Source organism: Natrix helvetica (assembly GCF_964273705.1).
Source record: "Natrix helvetica genome assembly, chromosome: 1".
Classification (NCBI taxonomy): Eukaryota; Metazoa; Chordata; class Lepidosauria; order Squamata; family Natricidae; genus Natrix; species Natrix helvetica.
In genome coordinates, this window is record NC_138548.1 from 220780125 (window position 1) to 220798533 (window position 18409).

The following is an 18409-nucleotide window of genomic DNA, read 5'->3' on the forward strand; positions in this document are numbered from 1 at the left end:
GCCATACCCCAGCCTTGGCTTGTGCCCCCAACAAAGACGTTGCTGACTGCCTGGCACTTATCCTTTCCACCATGAAGCCTTTTCCACCTAAAGACGCCATCAGCCCTTTCAGCTTCAACCTCCTCAAGAACTGCGGCATTGCTGCCAAGACAGCCGCCTGCAGCTCCCTGCCCAACGGGAACAGCTGCCCTTACACCAAGGATAGGCACAATGCCATCGGCTTAGATGGCTGTTATTCGGAATAGCTTAAAAAAAACAAAACGATGATGGGTGATCTAGTATCTCTTCTATTTATTTAGGAATTCTATCAATATAGGACACTTTAAAGGAGAACAAGACTGGGAACGGGCCTTGCAAAAGGTCCTAAGGAACCAAAAAAAAAAAAAAAAAAAAGGAAAGAGAGAGAGAGAGAGAGAGAGAGAAAGAAAAAAACCCTAGAGAAAATGATCTCAGCTTCTGCATCCTACCTAGATACTTGCTTTGACCACTAGCATTTCTTTTGCTATCACAATTAACAAAAAGAAGTGTGGGTTTTCGAACAGATTCGTCCTCTTAAGGCGGTTTTTTTGTTGTTTAAAATTACTCTGTGAAGCTTTAAAACAAAATCTGCTTGCATTCTTCTTTCCCTTGCTCTTTGCCAAAGGGTATATTGCCCGGATCTTCGGAGTTCCAATGTTTTTAAGTAATCCACCTTTTTTCAGTCCAATTCCTCAAGGCTTGATGCTCTGAGTGAAGAGCCAATTAAATTTACTTTAAAATTTACTTTAAATGCGCGGGGTTGTGGCAGCAGCCAAAGGACCCAAATTTGATCATCTGGATCAGCTTAACGGTGACTCCCACACTTCCCTTCTGTCAGGCCACCTTTATCATTTGGCATCATTTTTCTCTGGGCCCTCAAAGAGCATAAACAATAATTCCGAGGGTCCCAGCGGTATAGGCAGGGAGCAGAAGCCTGAATTCCTGCTGCTGCTTTTTGTTTTGCATTTTGAAATGAGGACAGGGAGGTTGATCAAGGAAGGGACCGCCAAGAAGGGCAGCAGCTGCTGGCAAAGTGCCACTATCATTGCTTCTTCCCCTATGGTAACTTTTGTTCGTTCGTTAAGTTTGTTGTGCTCGCCCTTTTGGATTCCGGTGAAAAACACTTGAACTGAGAACTACTGTACCTGGATACTCTGATACTTTAGGCAGCTCATAGTCCCCAAATGCTGTTGCCCAACCAACGCGGTTCCTCTTTCTTAAAAACAAAAACAAAAACTTGTGTATGCGCTGCCAGAATTACCCCAACCACATCAGGCACTTTAGGGATCTTTTGTTTTTGGAGGCTGGCTTCTTCTTCTTTTTTTTTTCTTCTTTTTTGTGGGGGGGGGGGAGAGGGAAGGTTATTAGGGTTGCAAAACGTTGGATCCCCCAAAAGAATTTCTTTTGTGGCTCCCCCTCCCATCTCTGTGTCATGCAGTGTTTCCCATTAGACAAGTCAGTGTTGCCTAAAAAAGTTATTTATAAAGAAGCAAGCATTTTTATCTTTTGAAAAATAGCAAAAAGGAAAAAAAAAAAAGCTTTCTGCAAGGAGAACAATGCACTTCAGAATCTTACAATCCTACATTTGTATTTATAATTTTTCCCACTAGAATAACATCCAAAAGATTTCATAGGGTGCGTGCGTGTGTATGTAATATCTCTGTCCGTCCATCCATAGGTGGGTCTAGTATGATTGCGTATTTTTTAATTTTAAAATTCCTATTTATTACACATTTGAGCGTGTGCACTGTTTTTTTTCTTTTTGTACTGTAAACTCTTATCATGTGTAGAAACCAACAAAACAAAACAAAAAGATTACCATATCACAAAGTATGTTCAAAGCCAAAGATTGGGATGTAGCAATCAGATGAAAGCCGCTGGGGCAAAACTTTTTATGACCTAATAATCTTTTCCATCGCTTTCCCAGTCCTGCAGAGCTGTGGTAGGCTTGGGACTGCGTCTAGCAGAACATGTGAATTTTCAGAATGAACTATTCCAAGGCAGAGTGTGTTTGGACCAGCCAGCTTTAAAGGCTAGTAACCCTGGGGGGGGGGGGGGGGGAGGAAAAAACTTTTTTACCCCCCCCCCCTGTATCTTCTTACAGACTGTCTTTGATTGTTAAGAAGAATATATGAGCCAGCTGTAGACTTGAATTCTTCTGCATCATGGTGCATTTTACACTTTTGAACAATGTATAAGAATTTAAAGCTCAGAATTTAAATGGACTGGCAAAAACTATTCCTCCTCTGCCCTGGCCTTTTCATTACCAGATTTATGATGCAGAGTGGACACCAATGCAATTGCTAGAGCCTTATTTATTTGCATTGACTGGTTTTCTAAAATTAAAAAAAAGAATAATAGTAATCAAGAAACAGCGAATTTAGAGAGTGTGGCTAATGGCTAGATCTTTCAAAGAGGAGAGTTGAATCAGAAGTGAGAAAAGATGATGATGAAATAATAAGTGTAGACAAAAGACAAATCCCTTCCTTTTGGCACTGTTTGAATTTACCAAAGCCAAATTCCTACAGCCAAATGACACAGCCACTATCTTGCCCTTTGCCAAACAGTGCATTTTTAAAATGGCATGATCACTTTGTTTTTCTTCTCTTTTTATGGAGCCTTCCTCCGCCCCTATCCCCCCCACACCCAGCCTCCCTTCCCCCCTTACGGCTTTCTCAGAGATTTATTACACGTCATTTGAGATCAGTTATTCTAAGCATTTGCTGAATTATTTTGTTTGTTTCCTGCATATGGATAGATTGCAAAATAAAAAAATAAAAAATGGGGGCCTTAAAGGTAGTGAATTCTAGTCTTCAAACAAACCTAACAATGTCCTTTGACTAAGCCTTCTGCAGAGACTAGGGCACTACTAGCTTAGCTGTTTCTTCTTTCTTTGATGCCCAAGGAATCTTAAGAAATCTTTTCATTTTGCAGCTGCAGGGTAATGAGCGTATTAAAAGTTTCAATGCACTTGCCAAAAAAGCACAGCGGACAGCCTGTTGCAGATTGGCCATTAACGTTTTCACTGCACTATGGTTGGGTTACTTTTCTCTGCCCTCAGTTACTCCACATTCTCTACCTTGAAAGAAAGTGTTAAACCTTTCTACACCAAATACCTCACTGTTGGAATAGAAATGAACAAAACTTGAATTAAAGATTCCTCTTCTCCCCTGTTCCCCCACTTTTTGATGAGAAAAGGTCCTTTTCAGCATCCTGTAGGTGGAGAGCTGAAAACAAAACAAAAAAAAACCCAAACAAACCACTTGTTTACATTTTATTAGGTACTAGCAATTTACTTCTTTCAAATTGCCTAATTTTATTTTTAGCCTTCTAAGCGCAACCACCACCACCACCACCCAAAAAAATAGAAGGGCAAAGAGGGCATAAGTTGGGAGGGCCAAAGTAAGTGTGAAGCCACTCTTGCTTGTTATTTGATTTCTTTTCAAAGGGCTAAATGAATAATCCTCTAAAGGCAGAAACTGGACTGAGACATTTGTAGGAAAATGGATGAGGGAAATCCAGTGTCCCTTGCAGTACTGAGAACTAGGAAGCCTTCAGGTATTCTGTCTCTTCCCACAGGTGCAATGGTTTAAATCGGGGGTGAGGGGGTGGGTGTCCAACCTTGGCAAACTTTTAAGGCTTGTGGACTTCAACTCCCAGTATTCCTCAGCCAATTCTGGGAGTTGAAGTCCACAGGTATTCATCCCAAACCATGTCTTTGTGGCCTGGAGGAATGTGGGCTCATTTAGAAATCCTAGCACAGTTTGTTCTTTTAGGAGAGAAAAACCCATTCTCCCCCCCCCCCCCAGCCCCCTTTACACTTAACTCTGCATTGAATTGCAGTTGCTTCTGTAGCAGCTTTTGGGGATGAATATAGCTTGAATGGTTTACAATTTCTACAAGAGGTCTTGAACTAAGGAGGTGAAGCTTCCATGGACCACAGTCCTTAGAGAGCAGAGATGCTCCCTTCTCAGTTTTTTACGTTTTATTGTTTTTAAAAAAGCAGGAATGAAATTTGAAGGAAGGAGCAGAAGCTGAGATGCAATCAGCTTTCTGAGATAAGTTTTAGAATGAGAGAATTTCCTAACCCTACTGCCAGATGAATTGGGCTGGCATCAATTTTATTTCTTGCGTTACCTCCTTATATTAGAACTGTCATGGGTTTGTGCAGGACTTCTTTTTGCTGAACTGATGAAAAATAATCAGGCAGGATCATCTTTCTAATTGCATTCTTGCAAAAAAAAAAAGGCATTCCCTTTCTTACATTTCATCCTAAAAATGGAAGATATGACAATCAATGTGATCTTTTTAAGGGCTTCAGCGTACTTAGCTCTGTAGCATCGCACATTATTATATTTCTAGTGTTCCATTTAACTTTTTCCTTAACGATGATGGCGAAAAAAAATAATGGAGTGGAAACAATTCCAGCAGCGCATATCTAAATTGATATATTTTGTTGCTTTAAAAAAAAAAAAACAAAGAAATGGAGGCAACAGTTGGGTTGGGTGTGAAGAAATGTGGCCAGCTCTATTTTAATTGCCAGTCTTGTTCTCCTTTAATGCTGTAACATGTACATTTTGACAGCACAGCTTGACAGTTTTAAGTAATAATTCAAATGTTTGGTGGTAATAACTTGCATTATTGTGCTAAGATGAGAATTGGTTTTCCCTGGTGCATTGTAAAAGAGGGCTGGAGGCAAACTTCCTTTTTTACTTCCCCTCTTTTCTCCCACCATCCCTTCCCTCCAGTATTCTGCAAGCACATTTGACTTTCTGGTGTGCAGTATTTTACACAGGGTTGGGAGAAAATGGGGAGTGGGGGACAGAAGAGGATCTTGGCTTACAGATTCTTGCTGTTGCCATCTGGCATAAAATCTATTTTAACCGTGCATCCTTCTTTGCATCTTAGAAGACCCTGCTCCTGATATTTTCAGATTCCCCCTCCCCCTTTTCACTTGTCTCAAAAAGCAATCATGGGGCTTCCCTTCTTAACCAATCCAAATAAGGAAGTTTTTCTCCAACCACCTTTCTCTGAAGCACTTGCTTTACAAGTTTTTTTTTTAAAAAAAGCACTTTTGTTTAAAAGCATGAGGGTCCGATTCCCCCTTTTATAGCCACCTATAGGAGAAAGGCCAGCAAGGGAATAGGGGATCAGGAAAAGCCTATTTTCCTTTTTTGTCCCACCCCCTCCACCCCCACTTTTTTTAAAAAAATATCATTATTTTGGTCTATGTTGGGTGGGAGGTGGGTGGAGAATTCTTTTAATTTACTTCAGGGCTCTAGAATCATGGTTCTAGGGTTCAGAGAATTAGAACAAAGGGAAGTTGTGTTTAAAAAAATAAACAGCACAAATACATTTCAGCTTGACAAGTGTATTTGCACTGCCATTGTTAGATAAATGGGCCTTCCGCTGGGAGCCCAGCTGAGCCATATAACTATTGACAAACATTGAATGTAAATGTCCTTGTAGTGGGCAAGTACTGAGAAGCGATAAATTGATCATATATTCCTAAGTGGGCACTTCAGCGAATTTAAAATAATTGATCCTGATAAAATGATGCTGTTCCTTTTTTCTTTTCTTTTTTCTAAAAATGACTTTATTTTGTTTACTTTTCCCCAGAGGTTGCTGGAGCTTAAGAAAACCCATTTGTAGCATTGTTATTGTTTATTACTTCTACATTTACTTTGTCCTTTTCCCCCCACCTCTTGCCCAAGGAGTTCAAAATCATGGGATATAGACGTCCCCCTCTAATATTTCTAAAGAGCTGTAATGTAAAAAATGAACTTACAGGATTGGAATCTGTGTCCCTGAAAGTGTTTTGTAGATTAGCACCCACAACCCTTGTATATTATCTGGTCTGGTTTCTTGGTTTGGTACAGTGGATTACCAAAGGGGCCTGTCTGTGGCCAGCTTCTGTACAGACTAAATGTACAAGAGACTTTGAATCTCATTTAGGGCTAATGCTCACTTTGTATTGAGAGCTAGATCCAAACAGTTTGGCTTCCTTCTGAAAGGAATGCGATAGTCGATCCAAGGACATGCCAGAATGCCTTACAGGTAGGCAAATTGGAGTGGAACGATTCCTCTAATGACAGGAATGCTTAAACTCCAGCCAGTATAAGGTATTCTGGCATAGCTATGAACTTTAATGTGAGCAATCTTTTTCTTTAAAAAAAAATCAGTTATTAAAACAGATACCCAAGCAAGTAACCTTCCCTCCTCTCCTTGCTGAGTCTTGGAAAGTATATTTATATATCCCATATTTAACTCTTCCCCATTACTCCACGTAGTTTTCTCAAAAACATTCCCATGTCAAATTGTTGTGTAATTCCATTCTGATTAGCTATCCGCCCAATAGTGCCAAAGAGATGACAAGATTAGGAAGGTGGTGGTGAGAGATTCGGTGATCTTTCATAGCATACTTGGCTTTTTAAAAACAAATTATTGAACCTGTGAGCTCAATTCAGCTTGGCCTTGAGCATATTTTTTATGTGCAGGAAAATGGTGGTGTTTGTGTGTGGGGGGGAGGAACCACCATCCATATTGGAAATGTAAATGTGAAAACCTTGAATTGTTTCATTACTTTCAAATCTTCTCTTGGTGGATTTTGTTTTTTAAATTGGTGCTTCAGTATCAAGCATGTAGCATTTGAGAAAAAAAAATGTGACTTCAGTATCGCTTAACTCCTACAAAGTCCATGTTAAAGAAGAGATGGGGATATATAGATTATTTTTTCCCCACTGAAGCAAGGAGGAATGTTAATTGCAATTGGGATTCTGTGAACTTGGAAGCAATGATTTCATTCGAATCATGAATTTGAGGGTCAAAGAAAAAGCTGTTAATGTTACAAATAGGTAGAAAATATTTTGGGCTGGGTTGGGCGGGGGATAGATCTCTAAAGTCTCCCGTAAGGCATCTGTAGCAAGTTCTTAGTGTCTTTCTTTCAGTGATCTATGTGTAAATGCTGCACCGATGTATATTATGCACATAAAAACATTTCTTTGAATAAGATAGGACAGACCTCATCTCCAGTCAGGTATAAACTATTCTTCCTCTTTTGTGTGTTGGTTTTTCTCTGTGTGTATGTGTGTGCGTGCGTGCGTGCGTGTGTGTGTATACCTGTATGCGATGAGCATCTTTTCAAATTCACTTTTGGTGCAAAAACAAAAGGGATGAAAAAGAAAAGAAAGAAAAATAGCCTTACTTTGAATTCCAATCCTATCTTAAGTTTGTCAACTTGAATATAATAAAGCAGAATTGCATGGAAGTCTTTGAAACTAGCTGAGCCTCGTGTGCACGGTGAGTGGCAGTAAACTTTTTTTCTAAACAAAAAATTAGTATGCAATTTCAGCCACACAGCTTTTGGAAAAAAAATCCCTACATTTTGGTTTTGGTGTTTTTTTTTTAAGAATGGCGCGCGGGGGGGTTGATTATACCAGCTTGTGCCTGCTTTGCCTTCTGAAAAACTTGGGAATTTGTTCCCACTCGTTCACCCTTCATGCTGACCAGAAGAGAGATTTCATAAAGAACCTTACATTGTATTTTTTTTCCCCTCATGAAACCAGTGTTTTCCAGATGGTAGTAAGACTTTAGATAACCTCTTTGGACATCGGGTACTGACAGTATAGATTAACAGCATGTTTAGTTATTGGCGATAATATTATGGGGAAGGGGGGGGTTAGGGAGGAGAATAAAGATAGATACATCAACAGATGGTTCAGATTATCTGCTTTCTAAGGTAATGCCCTAGGGTTGCATCCTGTTTGGCCTGTATAAATGATTGCTACATTTTAGATACACCTGCATTTTGCACTTCTATCAGCAGTAGGGAAAAAGGCCAAAAAATGACCGGAAGGGTGGAAATTACTCTAGTTCAGGGCTGTCAAACTCGCAGCCCGTAGGCCAGATGCATCACAAGTTTGACAACCCTGCTTTAGTTAGCCTTTTGACCTGCACAGTGCATATATGAATCTATTGGGTAATTTTTGTCCCAGGCATTTGGTTGCAGCACTATAAATCTTGGATCCCTTCTTTCAACTTGATTATGAAGAGAAAGGTTAGTTTCAAGTTCTGCCTCTTTGTGGTGATATAATTAGGGTTTGTCAATGTACAGCTGTCCCCCTCTAAATTTACTATTCTTAACGTGCAATCCTCAATGATCGTTTATTTGGTATCTGAAATTTGCACTAATCAATTGAAGGATCTCTTAGGCAAAATTGGAAATAGAGGCATTAACCAGCAGAGCACACTTAGAGAGATGAGAAGTTGGAGATAAAAGATCAAAACCAAAGGGAAAATTGGTACTGTGGTTTTTTGGAGTTTGACACAGAGAAGAGACTTCTATAATGTGTTGGGCATCTTGTAGACAATATTGAGTGGTTTGGGCTCACTTTTTTAGAATCCCGCAGCGTACCAAAGTAAACTCTTTTTATACTGACAAAAACAGGCTGTTATTTTAAAATGAGAGAACCAGAAAAGATCATGGTCAAAGGTAAGATTTGGAAGCATAGCTTTATGGACTAAAGGTCACTAGGGCATTATTGGATTGTGTTAGTTGCCAGTTATTAATATTTTGAAAGGCATTTTTCGTTGGTCCACTTGAAGATATTTATTGAAATGGCTGCTGATCGTTTTGTATGCATGTCCTTACTTGAATGTTTTGGAAAAATAATAGTGAAAGGAAGTTCCTGGAATGCAATTGCAGTTAACCTAGGTGTTATGTCAGCCTCTCTGGCTTGCTGACATAGAAGTAGGGAATGAGTAAGACTGAGAGAAATGCATTTAAAGGCAGCCTGCCGGCATTTCTCTAATTCCTTTCCCTGCTTCTCCTCTATCTTGAGATTACTCTTTTGGCACTATCAAACTGACTTCTGATTCTTTTAGAAAGGGAGAATGTTAATCCAGGCAGCTAGATTTCAATGTAGAAATTGAAGCATGTGTTGTATTGAAAGAATACTCTTTAAAATGTTAACCATTCCAGACGCCTTAGCTACCTGACATGAATGTAGCTTATGAGAAGAAGCACCTTACAATGTTCTTCTATCTTCCTTGTAGTGAAAAGGCTAATTTAACATTGATAGGTTACATACGAAGCCCATTTTGATAGGAAGGATTTGCACTGAATAAGGGGAGTATGATGGTAGTTGGGTCAGGTCCTTCTCAAGTATGAACTCTAAATTGGCTCCCCCCTGTCTCATTTATTATTTTGCCTAAGTTCACTTAACTTTTATCCTTCATGTCATAAAGAAAAGCAGGCAGCCGATTTAGGATATTTTTTTTTAATTTCGCCTTCTCTCCATTTTCTCTTGTATACCAAGGTGACGGATTTCTTGGTGTTTTCTTTCCTAAAGTGAGCAATGCTTAGTCATAAAGCCTTATGAAGTATGCCAGTTTAGTCCGTGTGATAGTTGGAGGATATTGGATCTCAGGTGGAATGAGATGATGCAGGACGTTAATTTAGCTTCTTCAAACCTAACATTGCCTTCTTTCTGTTTCTGCAATCCATACATATTACTCTAGTACCTTAAAAATTAGTTGCGGGTATGGCGACTCCATTCTTTGTATGTTTGGGTTTTGAGATTTATAATCCCACTTTTCTGGGGTGAGAACACCAGCTTTGAGAAAGCTGAACTGAAACTGTGTGTTAATTCTTGCTTAGGGTAGTTTTCTTTCTGCCCTGCTGTAATTTGATGCTATGTTGTATAGATTCAGAGCTTTTAAAAATTGCACTAAATATGTATGTGGCAATTTCTGATATTTCATTTAATTCCGTCCCGTTCCCCCTGCCCAAAATCAAGCAGTTTCTTCGGTTAGTAGGGAGCGGCATAAGTTATTTGCCATATCTGTTACTCTTTTTGGCTTTCTAATGGATCTTGCTTCCTTTGCCACTAAAGAAGCACTGTATCAAACCTAATGCTGAATTGTTCAGTTTCATTACTATTTTTTAATCCTTGCGCTATTTTATTTTACAAATTAATTTTTCTATCTGTCTCTCCCCCCCCCCCCCATATTAATACATTTTATCAATTACTGCTGTTATCTGTTTTCACTTCTAATATTTGCAAGTGATTTCAATGTATGGGAACAGGGCCTCACTGCAAGACTTCAGTCCCAGAGCTTTGGGCCTTCCAGGCTTCTACCAAAACACAGGTGGAGGTTTATATTTACAAGCAGAAATTAAGAAGACTTTCTCTCCACCGCCACCAGCCTTTCCCCACCTGCTAGCTTTTCACATGGGAGAAAAGGATACAAGCTATAGCTGAGATTTCACCCTCTCCTTTTCTAGCTTTCCAAAAGTCCAAGAAGTACATGTGTTTTCCCCCCCAAAAGTAATGGCTAAGTAGAACCTAATTTTGTGCTGAAGAATTGTAGAAAAGTGGGAGTTACTGGTCATATACCTCTGGCTAAAGGGCCTGGCCCTTCTCCCTTCAGCACCTGGGCCTTTGAGGCTGAACTAATTTGGGCTGAGAATAGGGCCTCCTTCTGTTTTTCTTAAATATCCAAGTTCATAGAATAAAGCACAAACAGGGTAGTGTTTCTGTAGTAGATTAATTAGCAGAAGAAATCGGCAATAAAACTCAGCAAGTGCCCAAGCGCTTGCTTAATAAAGAAATGAGAATTATAAGCAGCCATGCAACTTTCTAGATACAAATCCTTTAAACTACTACTATCCTTATAGTAGTAGTCTCAAAAGTGATGATAAGAGCTACTATCCTCATAGTAGCAGTCCTTATCACTTTTGAGACCTATGTTGCAGTGAGAATACACCTATATAAAGAACACCCACTTTGAGGATTTGTTGAGAACGTGTTGAGGAATAAGTGGAAGTGGCTTGAACTCTTAGCTTTTCCCAAGTTTCATTCTTAGTTCTTTTCATAAGAACCTGCCAAAAGCTCTCAAGTTGCATTCCTACGTGAGAAGTAATTGTGTGATACACCCGCCTTTAGACTGTTTACCTTCCAAATTAAGAAAACACAGGAGAAATGTTACACTGGTGCTGATTGGCTAAGATGTGCTTAGGTATTTTTATTCTAAGAATGCAAATGCACCTCTCAAAAAAAAAAATCTTCATAATATTATTTTTCCACTGCTACTTACCCAAGTCCCATCTTAGCATCTACCAGGTACTCTGGGTGCCAGCATTCATCATCCTCACCCAGTGTGGCCATTGGCCCACAAACCAGAAATTAAGAGAGTTGGCGCAAGAAATTTAGAGGCCACCAACATAGAGAGAAGACTATCATCTTGTGTAAATTTTAGATCTAAGCCTCTGCTTTAATTGATACTATGATGGGGAATGTCTAGAGTAGCTCACATTTCCCGCCTCCCCAGAAAAAGTAGGGGACACCACATTCACAACTTCCTAAAGTCTAATATGAATGTTAGAACTTTCCAATCCACTCAGGTGCGAGAAAACAGTATGTCCTGCAGGTTGCTCAGAGGGAATAAGTTACATCAATGAGACTTGCAGATTGCCCTTAATTTTTCTCCCCCCCTGTCCCCCTCCCAAGCAGTCTATTTTGAACCTAGGATTGGGAGACCATGTTGACAATCTAACTAGAGCGTGCCTGCCTTTGTTTTCTTGAAGTAGAACTGTGGAGATAACTATTATTACTGTTAGCATTCCTGTTGCATGTTTGTTTCGAATTACTGGGTCATGCCTTCTCTGCAATTTGGAAGTCATGAACTGGGGTGAAACTGGAAGCTCTGGGCGCTTTTCCTTTGAAGATCCTGGAAGAGTTGCTTTCTTTTCCTCCCATTGGGTTCATGACCGACCGCAGTGCACGCCCCTGTAACAGCCAACCTGCTGTTTGTTTGTTTTTTTACTAGTCGTGGGCTTGTCTTATAGCAATACTTGTTGGCTGTGAGCTTGCGGGCAACTTAAAAAGTTACCTGTGCTTGAAATAGATTTCTTCTATGGGAGCAGCAATAAAGGGGATAGAAGAAGGGGAGGGAGAATAAAACTGATTGCTGTGTTGAGGGTTTGTAGTCCATTCTTATAGTTTGTACTATTGGGTGTTTCGTGTTCTGTTTTATTTAAAAAAAAATGGGGGGAGGGAGGGTGCATTATAATGATAAATAGAAGGATTTTTAAGTATTGTGATAAGATTCTTTATAAGCACTGATTTTCAGCCCCAATGGGAGCTTTCTGCTTGAAAGCTTCGATGACTTTTGATCTCTCACGTACTGTATCTTCCCCATAGTTGCCCTCTGTTGCTTTTACTAGTTCTTTCCTTCTCCATTGGTTTCTTTACCCTGAGATGCACAAATGGTATGTACCTTTTAAGGGATCACCCTAATTGTGTTTTGTTTGGTTGTTCTCTGTGTAAGGTAGATGCAGCCAATATTTTGTGACCGTGTTTGTTAGGGGTGACTTTAAATGATATATTCTGTCTGCATGAGCTGCAAACTGTACTCCCCCCCACCTTCTTTACTCTCTTCTCTTTCCAGCCATAGCTGCAAGTATGCAACAAAAGAGTCCGGGAGGAAAGTGTGAGGGCATTGCACATACTGTACACTTTCCTTGTTTTAGCTAGGGAGGGCAGTCTAATTTACACGTGTGTATTTTCCAGCCTGTCTTCTAAGGATTGACAAAGATATCTTAACTGTCGATGCTAACTTTTAGCAGATTGTGGAAATAATGGTGCAACTATTTCCATCCTTGTATAAATAATATAAAATCTTAAAATATGAATCCATTCAAACACCTAGCTTCTTTTTCTTGACCACTGAGCGCTTCTCAGTTTCTTGCATTTTTCATTCTGGAACCAAAAAAACCTTATAACGTAGCCCATATTAGCTAAGAGAACCACAATATACCATTAAAGGAAATCTTGTCACATCCACTGAAAATGGAGACAGAGCATTGAAGCAGCCTTTTCTAACTGCTGCTGGCTAGAGGTGCTGGATTTTAATTTGCCCATCCCTTCGGCTGTGCTGGCTTGGGTGCTGTGGAAGTTGAAGTCCGACCAGCTGAAGCCCAAAGGTGGGAAGGGGTCCACTACAGTATTCCCCCTCCTCCCCCCGCTTAACCTGTAACTGCTGCTTTTATAAGTGGAAGGCTTTTCGTCTTCCATGTTGAATCATTTGGTCCAAAGGCATTCAGAGAAGAGTGTCTATTCTGACACCACGTCAGTTTAAGCATTCTGTTAGCTTTATCTGCACATTCAGGGCAAGGTTTTTAATCCTTGGCTAGGATTACCATAGTATTTTCTCTTAATTGCATGGAGGCCAGTGTGCTTCTCATTTTGGCTTCGGCGTCAGTTCTCAAGGGAGTGGAGCGGGAAATGGTGCCAGTTTAGAAGTTGTTTTACTAGACTTTTTATCTTTTCCTTTTTGTCTGTTAATGGCCAGCTGCAGGAATGCAGGACGCTTGAGGAGCCCTTGGCTCTACAATAAAAATGGTTCTCCTCCTTTGATTAAGCTCTCGGCATCTGGGGTCAGAGCCATAGATTCTGACTAGAGCAGGTCAAGGACTTCCACTTAATCCCTGTGGAAAAAAACGGATTTGGAGAAGAGGAATGGATCTTAGCATTTCCCTTTAAAGTTGCCTGCCCTCCGTGCAAGCACTTCACATGGTGTGCAGGGGAATTTGCAGGCAGAGTCTTCATATATATTCATGACAGGGTAGTGTTAAAGATTAGCTGAAGTGGTAAAGTGGAATCTTGTTTCATTTCTTTCATATTTAAAATTAGGCGTTTTAGGTTCCCTCTGATAAATAAAACATTTAGCTCTGGAAAGAACTCCAGGAAGCCAGTTTCCATGACAAGAGTTTTCTGAAACAAAATCATCCTAGGTTACCTTTACCACTTTAGGTGCGATCTGAATTAATTCTAATCTGCATAAAGTTTTATATTTGGGATATTTTTTTCTCCCATTCCTTCTCCTCCTGCCAGAGTGGAAAAGCTGTCTAGGACAATAGAGATTCCTGTACTATATTGAAAAGAGGATGGGTGTCTTGATATTGAAGCCAGTCCATATTTCAACAGTTTGGTTGGGGTATGGAGAAAGAATGGGTCTTCTTACCTAATTCTTACAGTAAAAACCTGAGCAGATTGGGGCACACAAAACCCCTTCTTGCTCTTAAGATGCTTCACATCTTAAAACACCAGGCAAGGAGGGGAAATCTATAGGGTGGGAAATCTGTATGCCCCATGAAACCTTTAGTGAGCATTAACGTGGGAGGAGGAACGGAAGGCAGTACTAAAATCAACACCTCATATTTACTGTTCCTGTTTTGTATTTGGTCTTTTGTATTCAATAGGGTAGAATTGGTATTGGGAAATAATATTGTGTTTTCACCTTCAGAACACTGAATCTACCACCTGCTGATCAAGACCAGCATGCAGCCATGTTGACCTCCTCTGAGGCAGGGGCCTTAATTGGGATGGTTTAGTTAAGCAAATATTTTTAAATTAGATGCCTGTGCGTGTGTGCGTATTAGTGTGTGTATACGTTGTAATGGGTGAGTGAAGAGGGGAGTATTGTTCGAATGGTAATATTTTGGGTTGGGGGGTGGTGAATGATGGGTTATTGGAGCAAGAATGGAAGTGCTGCCTATGAAGCATCGCCCTTCTCCATTCCTTGTACCTTTGGAACCATAACGATTGTGGGGAAGTTTAACTTTGCTCCCCTTATCTTGCTAGTTTTGGAAAGCTTGGACCAATGTTTAGAAGAGATTATTTAAAAAAAAAAGCATTCAAATCAGCTCACAGGCCTGCCTTAGACACATGATCTTCCTTCAAACACTGGTTTAAAGCACACACAAAAAATACATATATGCCCTAATGCTCACTCTGGGCGTATCGGAAGGGGGTTGTTTTGATTACAGGGCAGGAGTTGCCAAGGTCCGTTCACATTCCCCGAAGTCTGGTTTTAAGCCCAATGCAAAGGAAAATTCCTGATATGCAATCAGAGTGTTGCTCTTTTGAGACTGATTGGCAATCTCCCCTTTTTTTATGGATCTCCTTGCCCTCTTCTTTGTTTTTTTTCACTTGGAAGCAGTCCCAGTTTTGTTTTGTTTTTAAACAAAGTAATTACGTTCCCCCCTCAAGAGTTTTATTCTTAGAAAGGCAGATCTGTCAAACCAACCATCAACTATTCTTCCTTTTCTTCCCCACCCCGACCCCAGCCTGGATGTTCCATGAAATGAAAACATTATGTTACAAAGAGATCTTATGTAAAATCATATATGAAATAACAATGCAGTGAGGTATCACAAGCCATCCATCCCCCTTTCTACACATCTCAGTCTTGCGCACAGTGTGGACGCCACCTTGTATAAGCCCTTTACATGAATTCAGTGAATGGTTAACCCTTTTTTTTGTCTCAGATGATATATATGCATTTTCAAAATTTCTGCATTACCTTGGGGAGGGGGAGGTTGGGGAAAAGGGGTTAACAAGAACTTAAAACTAAAATAAAAAAAAAAACACAAAGCATTCAGACTTGATCTATTTTCTACAATGTATGCTGCGACCAGGTCCTGTTATTCATATTGTGGCTTTGAATCAATTATGTTGATTAAAATGCTGTTGCTTCTATTTGCCTTGGGGTTTTTTTTTTGTGTATCTCCAGATACAACAGTGTAAGTAAAAATACAAGAGATAAACAGGTGAGAATTCTTGATGACATGACTGTAATTTCATAATCTTGAGTCAAAAGTACATTTTCAAACCACAGGTAATCTTACAATCCTGTAAAACACTTCCCTCCTGCCACATCAATATCCTTTTATACCAGTTGGCTTGTGGCCAGGCAGGGCAATTCTATTTCATCAACCTTGAGGTGCAGAAATATTTTTTTAAAAAACCCACCCTACGCAGGAGATCTGTTTTGACTGTGTGAATTCAAGATATTTCTATAGAGCCGTGGTGGCGAATCTATCTGTGGGCATGCTTGCCATCGCCAGCTGATCTTCCGGTTTCCGGCACGCATATGCGCGCTGGCCAGTTGATCTTCGCAGGTACCAGAGCACCGGAAAACGGCCTGAAAACCATTTTCAGGGCCACTTTTCAGGCCGTTTTTCAGGCTGAAATGGCCCAAAAAACAGACATACGTGCTCCAGACAGCTGGGTTTTGGATTTCCGGCACACAGGCACGCACATGCATGCACGTTCCAGTTTGGGCACTCGGTGCCAAAAAGGGTTACCATCACTGCTATAGAGGTACATGCGTATTCAGTGTGGTTTACTTCTAGGTATAAAGGTAACTGTACCTTTGGGCTATAAGAGTTACCTTGAATAGGGCAAGGGGGGGGAGAATTGGAGTATTTTTGCTACTTGAGAAATGAATTCAACTCAAGTGATAACCATATCTCAGAATGTAACATACCAGCAAACTACTCTCTAACTTAAAACAGCCATAGAACAAAGACATGAGAAAATTATATGACGGTCTAGTGTGGCTATGGCATGCCCTGCTAGAAACAACCTGCTTGGAATTCAAGTGACTGGTCGGTAAAGCTGAAGTTGATGGCAGCTCAGTTTCCCCAAATCCACACCCAGACGGCACCAGAAAATAAGCAGGGGGAGTTTGACCTCAGTGTGTTTTAACAATTGCCTATTTCCACACCAGTTATGGATTCCCAGAAACAAAGACAACCAGCAAGAAAATAATCCTGCCCAAATACTGAAAGCTTGCCTGTTTCAGTATCCTGAGTATAACTCCAGAGCCTTTCGCTTTAGATTTACAAGGATGGAGAATGCTGGCCCTTTTATGACTTGTGGACTTCAACTCCCAGCATTCTTGAGCCAGCCATGCAACTCCCAGAATTCTGGGCGTTGAATTCCACAATTCCATAAAAGGGCCAGCGTTCCCCACCTCTCCTTTAGAATATGATGTCCTCCAAAACCGAAGACCATTAACAATGTTCTGGCTGTGGCTATCAGAAAAGTTTCCCCTCTCTAAAATAGGCCACTTGGATAGTCCTCCACTTGTACCCCAGCTGCTTTATCCCATGTATTATCTTTCATGCCTTTTGCAGTTGTTTATTCCAGCACTGCTGGCCCCTTCCTTGACATCTTGGAAGTCTTGTTCTTTACAATTTGTGCTGGAGACTTTGGAAGTTTCCTGATTTAAGAGATTGAGATTCTTCCCCGTTGCCTCCAGCAACCTTACGCAGCATATTATGAAATGTGTCCCAGCAGAAACATTTATCAGATATTCTTATCGGTGGTGTCAAGGAATGCTGCTGAAAAAATAAAATTGAAAGACACGTTTCATCTGCCCTTTTAGCAAGGGCTTTTATTGCTTGTCCTGCTGGGACTTCCTTAGATTCAGAGGAGACATTAATGCAGGGTTGGTGTCTGAGCATCTTCCTGTTTCTGCCTCTTGTAGCTGGAAAAAGGTGGCCCTTATCTAGCTTCTCTGTTCTATATTTGTCCTATGCACACACCAACAGGAGTCCTCCCTTCTCATCACAGACAACTACTCTCAAGATTTCTAACCTGGGATAACTGCTGTTTTTAAAACCCTTATTTAACCAAAATGCAGTAGGAACCATGAGTACCTGGTACCGTACTAGAACCAACCTAGAATAGGTACGGTTTCTTAAATAATTTTACATTACGTTAAGACAATACATTTAAATTAGCTCCATTGTCTCCTAAGACAACTTGCCCCTTCTTCCATTTAACAAAATATAATGGGTTTTCAGCATGCTAATTTTACTGGCAACCTGCTTTATTTTTAAATGTCAAGCAGGCTGAATCAAGACATAAATTTTCATGGCACAAAGTTTTACTGCCACCATACTCATGAACACAGGATCGGGGCAGTCGGCAAAAGAGTTTGTCCCACTCTTCCAAACTTTCTTTTGTTCGCCTCTCCAACTTCCTTGGATTACTCAATTGCAGTAAAGGATTTTACAGCTGCCTTTTCAGCTCCAGGAAAGAAGACAGTCATAACTGACGACGGAGCTGGGAGTGCATTTCGCCTTGTAGCTGGGAATTCCTTTTGAAATGTCCTACTCATTCATGCGGACACTGATGTCTTCTTCGAAGAGAGCAATGCAGAGCATAAGGCCACCTCCACCGAGAAATCCTAAATTCTGGAGAACAAAATGTCTGAAGGATCTTTTTTTGCTGCTGGTAGAATGCCGCTGCAACATTTCGGGTAGCTAGAGAAAAACAAGCAGCTGTTATCACCTTGGCAGCATTCAGAGTCTAGTACAAACTGACAGGATCTTTGCCCGTACGAAGTCAGCCACAGCAAATGTATCTTAATCACATTGAAATTTTGGGCTACTTGCGTCCTTAAGCAATTTGGCACCAGGTGTTTTCCTCGTGGAAAACTTTCATAGGGCCACTCATGCGCCAGGAGATATTCAAGATGTTTTCTAAGGAAAGTGCCATGTAGGCTAGGAAGCATGTTTCTGAAATTTACCTGCAGT

General features: G+C 40.5%; 2 protein-coding genes across 4 annotated transcripts in view; one reads left to right on the forward strand and one right to left on the reverse strand.

The window, feature by feature from the left end:
- ANKRD52 (ankyrin repeat domain 52) overlaps positions 1-15560 on the forward strand; it is a 90462-nt gene extending 74902 nt beyond the window's left edge. For both annotated transcript variants that reach the window (XM_081953616.1, XM_081953617.1), the window contains exon 28: positions 1-15560. In XM_081953616.1, the coding sequence (XP_081809742.1) occupies positions 1-245 (245 nt within the window). In that variant the 3' untranslated portion in view covers positions 246-15560.
- SLC39A5 (solute carrier family 39 member 5) overlaps positions 12061-18409 on the reverse strand; it is a 27816-nt gene continuing 21467 nt past the window's right edge. For both annotated transcript variants that reach the window (XM_081953629.1, XM_081953628.1), the window contains exon 11: positions 12061-18136. In XM_081953629.1, the coding sequence (XP_081809755.1) occupies positions 17984-18136 (153 nt within the window). In that variant the 3' untranslated portion in view covers positions 12061-17983. The remainder of the gene's footprint in view (positions 18137-18409) is intronic.